Below are 6,226 nucleotides of genomic sequence, written 5' to 3' on the forward strand. Positions count from 1 at the left end.
GATTGAGAGAAAGATGAATGCAGCAATATACAGAGACATCCTTGATGAAAACCTGCTCCAGAGCACTCTGAACCTCAGACTGGGGGAAGGTTTATCTTCCAGCAGTACAATGACCCTAAACACACAGCCAAGATAACAAAAGGAGTGGCTACGGGACAACTCTGAATGTCCTTGAGTGGCCCAGACAGAGCCCAGACTTGAACCCGATTGAACATCTCTGGAGAGATCTGAAAATGGCTGTGCACTGACACTCCCCATCCAACCTGATGGAGATTGAGAGGTACTGCAAACAAGAATGGGGGAAACTGGCCAAAAATAGGTGTACATGAGGCTGTAATTGGTACCAAAAGGTGCTTCAACAAAGTATTTCACAAGGCTGTGAATGCTTATGTAAATTATTTTTTTTTTTTTTTTTTTTTTTTTTATAAATGTGCAAAGATTTCAAAACAAACTTCTTTCATGTTGTCATTATGGGGTACTGTTTGTAGAATTTTGAGGAAAATAATGAATGCAATCCTTTTTGGAATGAGGCCATAGCATAACAAAATGTGGAAAAAGTGAAAAGATGTGAATACTTTCCGGATTCACTGTATGACAGTCTATTGGACGTGCATGCTGGAAAAATAGGCATCTGACTGACTCCCTATCAGTGCCCTCAGCTAATCACAGAGAATTTCTGATCAGAGTGTTCTTGCAGGGGGGCATCCCCCTGTCAAAACACAACAGTTCAGCGGGAGAGATCGTAGAACTAACCGTGCATGGTAAGTACAGCATCTCCGGAGCTGACAGTTTTTTTTCATTCAACCCGTGGGGTTGAACGAAAGAAAACAAATAGAGTGTACCAAGCTTTACATTCCTATGGTCAAACATAAACACATATTACACACACACATATTTTTTTTCTTTTGGATAGTGTACAAAGTACATTACTTATGTAAAATATATTTCTGTGAACACAGCTTAAATCAACAAAATACAGCAGTGTACCACATAATACGTACATTTGAATACAACTGAAATGCTTTTTTAACATATCCAACTCTCCCACATCCTCCAATCAGTATAGTGTAATTATATTCTTCAGGTAGCAAACGCTCCTCTTGTAACATCTGTACTTCAAAGAGCTCCAGGGCTTCTGCCAACTGAAGAGAAAAGAAAAAAACACACACACAATTTACCCAATTTAACAAAGTTACAATCTAGGATTAAAAATTCTAAATGAAGGCCTCATGCACACAGGACATTTTGCAAATTCTCCTAGAAGCCTTTCGTCCTGGCAGCAGCATTTTGGCAGACAAAAAGTCTGACACTTGTAAGTGCTTGTTCACACTTCATTACATTTCGGCTTCATGTACACTTCAGCTGGTAAACTGACATTTAGGAGCAGCTGGGCATTTTTTTTTCAGCAGCACCTGAATTCTCCTCTGTTATCTTATCAATACATGTACACAGTGCTGTTTATAGTCCTTTCTAGGCAGTTGAGTTTGAAGCATTTTTTGGAGAGCAAACCAAAACAAAAAAAAAAAAAAAAAAAAAGGCATTCAGGACAGATGCTCAGAGGCATTTGAATCGCCAAACGCCCATAACAGCTTGTAAACACATGTAAACGCAGTAACTCACATTTCATTTACGCGTCTAAACACACCATGCAAACGTGGCACGTGTAAAGTTAAGTTGTTCAGGAGAGGTTTTAAAACATCCCATGTACATTATGTCTTAGAAGCATTTTTTTGAAAGCAAAAAAAAGAAAGTGTTCAGAAGCATTTGAGATTCTTTTTTGGCAGATTACAAGCATTTTTTGGCCCCGTAGAATTCAATAGAAAGTTAGAAACGCCTGACTTTAACAAAAAAAAAAACGCTTATAAAATGCTCCAGTAACACCCCTAATTTCTTCTTCCTCTCCTCCCCCCTAGCGCTTTCTATTGGCTAAGCAAAAAAACACAAAGCTCTAAAACAAAGGTAATACACTTCTAAAATGCTTTAAAAAAAAAAGAAGAAGCTTGTAAAAAGCTTAAAAAAAATAAAACACCAGAAAAATGCCTTTAAATCGATACGCTCAGGTGTGAGTGGAGCCCAGAAGAAATAAACAATGGCTGCTAATTGTGAGTTCTTATTGCATACATGTATTATATGTTGGGAGTGGGGTGAATATACACCAGCTGTGGTGCTTGGAACAGGGTAGGTGATCACAAGCTTAAGTAGAGAACAGAGTTATAGATGGATTTTGAAGGGACAGTTTCTCTTTCCATACGTATATTAATCTATGTGGGATGATCTGACTGATTCATAATTTTCACTGATTTAAATGGCTATGGCTTTACGGACCATAATGTAGCTGAGAAAAATTCTAGTGAAATGTGGCCAGCACACCTAATCTATTACACTGAATGTCAGGTGTACAGGGGAAAGGGAGCTGCACTTATTCACTCTTTAGGAACAACAAGCAAGAATTACAAGCAGAGGATTCTGGGATGCCCGGATTACCAAAGAAAGGAATGGAAGAACTGATGCAGAGGAAAAGGTGAAATTACATTTGGGCTAGTAAATGTAATACTTTCTACTGGTTCAGAACCTTTAAACCTTGAAGTATATAAAGTGAGCGCAGCTCACTATTTTAGTATTTCAGAAAAATGAAAAAGTAAACTAACGCTCTAAAACCTCCCCACTGCACTTACCTCCATGGAAGATTAGCTTTTACTGCCTACGAAGCTGGTGAAGGGGGTACTGTGGGACAGATCTTCTGGGACAGACCACAACGATTCCAATTGGTCACATGCTGGCAAGTGACTGCTTTGGCCATTCAGAATCACTATGATCTAACCTGGCATCCCTAAAGAAAGAAGGGGAAAAAGACAGCAGTTTTCAGATCCCCAGACCCCAGTACTGGCTGTATGGGCAAAGAAAGCTAATCATTCACAAAGGTAAATGCAGAAGAAACCATGGGGGCAGGGAAGGTGTACAGTGTGTGTTCACCTTTTCTTTGTTAAAAGGTGAATTCTGATGTTGGGGAGATGGTTCCCCACCGTTAGAATACACTGATCACTGCTGATGGCTATGGTGGGAAAACACCAGCAGGGTGGTTGTACAGAAGTCAATAGGTAGATCAACTTCTGTACAACCAACCTGCCTATACACTGAAATTCAGCAGATCCTGTTTAACAGATCAAACTTCGATCCATGTATGGCTGGCTTTAGTGCAGTCACGTGGAAGGTGTCAGTGCTCATTATACATTTTTTTGACTTCCTGCCAGCTGAAGCCACATAAAGTGCTCATTCAGACTACAGGTCTCAGCACCCATCTGAATGAGGCGTATATGATACAAAAACATGTGAATAGACGGCACAAGCTTTTGCAAGGCAGATGTTGCCTTTCTATTTTCTTTCTTTAAAGATTAAGCCCCCGTTCACACTGATGCAACTTCAGGTGCGACATGTGATTTATAAATCACACCTAAAGTTGCATTCAATGTCTTATGGAACGTCTTGAAGTAGCTTGATTTGAAAAATAGTTCCTGGACTATTTTTGGCAATTTTTAGTGTAACTTGCATTGACATCTATGCATAAAATCGCACAGATGTCAGCAAGCAGAAGAAATCTCACTGTCCTGCGGCTTTGAAATCATGCTGAAGTAGCTCAATTTCAAAGCCGCATATAGTGTGAACGGGGGCTAATTCCACTTCTGTTAAGACAAAACAATCCCCCCGGGTGATAAATGTATATTGCAGGGATTTTAATAAACTTTATAAAGCTGTTTGTTGTGTGCAGAGTGAATCTGAATAGGAGAATGGGACTTTCGTGATTAATCATCTGATGCAACTGCAGTTTTCTAATGATAAAGTGGCAAAGTCTGCATCCCTTTAGAAGTGATAAACCCTTTGGAAGTATCTCACCAAAACTGACATTTGTGTGGCAGAGGGTGCCTAAAATCTTATTTGTATCTTAGTGCAGAGTTCTGGGAAAATCAGTGAGCCAATCACACAAGCAGGAAATAACATTTCTGGGGGTGTTCCATACACCAGTGGTATACAGAACGCCTCCACATTGCCATATTGCATTTAATTTTATAGAGAATGTCAGCGCTGCAGTTTGAAAAGGAAACGTAATTATTAAGATCATTCAATTACAATACGGTTTGTGTACCGATTGCATAGGCTCTATTTTTTCCCCCCACAAAGGTGGGGTTACCTTTTCAATATTTTCAAGGTTTTCAGTTAGTAAGAAAACAGTAAAACAGACAACTGACAGTTACCTTGCCTTCTTTGATTTTGGACTTGCACCTTAAGAAGTACCAGTATGGGGTATTTGTTTCTTTTCTGTACTTCCGAGTTCTCGTTGTCTTTCTGTCGTCTTCTTTATCCTCCTCATACTGCAAGTTCTGAATGTCCGAGGAGGATTTTCTAAAATATGTTTTTACAGAATACCTTTCTGACAATCTCCCAAAATGTACATCTTCCTCTTCTTGATTGCCATCTTTCATATTATCAGAATAATTTCTAGTCCTTAAATGTGTCCCCTGCTGACATAACACAAGGCAATGCTTTAAATGGGTCCGACAGTGAAAGACAGAGATTTGTCTGTATGCAGCCTGGACATGTAAGGGACATCCTGAAGCCAAAGAACGGAGCGGCAATTTAGCCAGTATCTGCAGCATGATGAGGTTTCTACAAGATGATCAACCCTCAATTCTTAACTTCATGTAACCTACAGCAAGAAAACATATCAGTTAGAGCACACCCACACACTCTCTATATCTAGAGATTATCTGTGGAAATAGATTCTCTGTTATTGCTACTATATAGACATTGTTCCTCTGTTTATTATGCATTCTATTTATAAAAGCATTCTGATGAGTCAGTCAGGCAGTTGAGGATTTAAAGCAGAAATTCTGCTTATCCGTCTCCTCCCACCCTCCGGTGCCACATTTGGCACCTTTTTTGGGGGGGTTTGAGAGGTACCCTTCCCCACTTCCGAGAGACGAGGTCGCAGCCCGGTCTCTTGAAAGTTGGGCCACCTGCTCCTTCCTCTGCCGCCGGATCATTTAGAAAGTGCATCGCGCATGCGCAGTAGGGAGCCAAATGTGAAGCCCTAAGGCTTCACTGTTGAGCTCCCTTACCAGGAATGGCGGCAGCTGCATCCGAAGATCAGCTAGGGTGCCCACATTACGGGCTCCCTGGACAGGTAAGTGTCCATATAATGAAAAGTCAGCAGCTGCACTATTTGTAGCTACCAACTTTACATTTTTTGTGGGGGGGAGGGGGGCTGGATCTCCGCTTTAAAGTCTACAGCTGTCGCCAAAAGTCAGGTTGGGAAGTTTGCTTTGAGATTTCTCATTGCCAAAAGCTGAGGCCTTGTAGGGAAAAATAATGAACAACACTGCATAAGAAAACCCACATGTCACTGATCTGGGGAATAGAAGATGTTCATATTATGGAAAATACAGAGGAGGTTCCCTCAGATAAAACAGATCAGTAGATCCAGGAATATTGTCTATAGAATTTTATGTCAATAGTCACACTTTGAGTGTTGCCCTTCCCCCTCCCATCTACCAGGTCTTCCTGCTGGTCAGTCTAATACATGCTCCACCTAGTACACTGTGTATACTGTGCTGTAATGTACATGCTTCAGTCTCCACACTGTATTGTATGTTTCACATTCTGCTTTGTACACTGTGCTGTACAATACATGTTCTGATCAGTACATGGTATGCTCCATTCTACATAATGCACTGTACATTAAATTATTTTCTCTGTACACTGTGCTGTACATTATACATGCCATTCCTTACACACTCGGCAATGCACACTGTGCTGTACATTACACGCTTGGCACTGTACTCTGTGTTTAGTACACTGCCCCACATTAAAGCACACACTGGGGTTGATTTATTAAACGCAACGAGACTGCGCCCTCCGCAGGTGCCGTTTGCTGCAGAGCTTAGTAAATGAGCAGAAGCCCTGCTGACTTCCATCATCCAATCATGTCATTTTCCTTGCACGTGATTGAGGTGTTCTTTGCAAAGAGAACTTTTCCCTCAATCACTAAGCTGTGCGGAGTGCACGGTCTGTTTGCCTTTAGTAACTCATGCCCTGTGTCTCTGGTCCGGTATCCCATAGTCCAGCCACCGTACCTGTTCCTCACACACGGACATCACTGATCCCCTGGCGTGCTCTGACACTCCATATTACCCGGCATGCTCCTCTCCGCTGTGTGGCCGGCACTTCCTCC

At 41.2% G+C, this 6,226-nt stretch overlaps 1 protein-coding gene across 1 annotated transcript in view; it reads right to left on the reverse strand.

Moving 5' to 3' along the window:
* PTCD1 (pentatricopeptide repeat domain 1) overlaps window positions 1–6,224 on the reverse strand; it is a 40,035-nt gene extending 33,811 nt beyond the window's left edge. The window contains exons 1-3 of the mRNA XM_077448754.1: window positions 6,129–6,224; window positions 4,251–4,702; window positions 1,002–1,142 (exon numbers count right to left, since the gene is read on the reverse strand). Coding sequence (XP_077304880.1) covers window positions 1,002–1,142; window positions 4,251–4,652 — 543 coding nt within the window. The 5' untranslated portion in view covers window positions 4,653–4,702; window positions 6,129–6,224. The remainder of the gene's footprint in view (window positions 1–1,001; window positions 1,143–4,250; window positions 4,703–6,128) is intronic.
* Between the last annotated feature and the right edge of the window lie 2 nt (window positions 6,225–6,226).

This window comes from Lithobates pipiens, unplaced genomic scaffold (assembly GCF_037356315.1).
Source record: "Lithobates pipiens isolate NorthernLeopardFrog02 unplaced genomic scaffold, aLitPip1_a1.2 Scaffold_22, whole genome shotgun sequence".
Taxonomy (NCBI): Eukaryota; Metazoa; Chordata; class Amphibia; order Anura; family Ranidae; genus Lithobates; species Lithobates pipiens.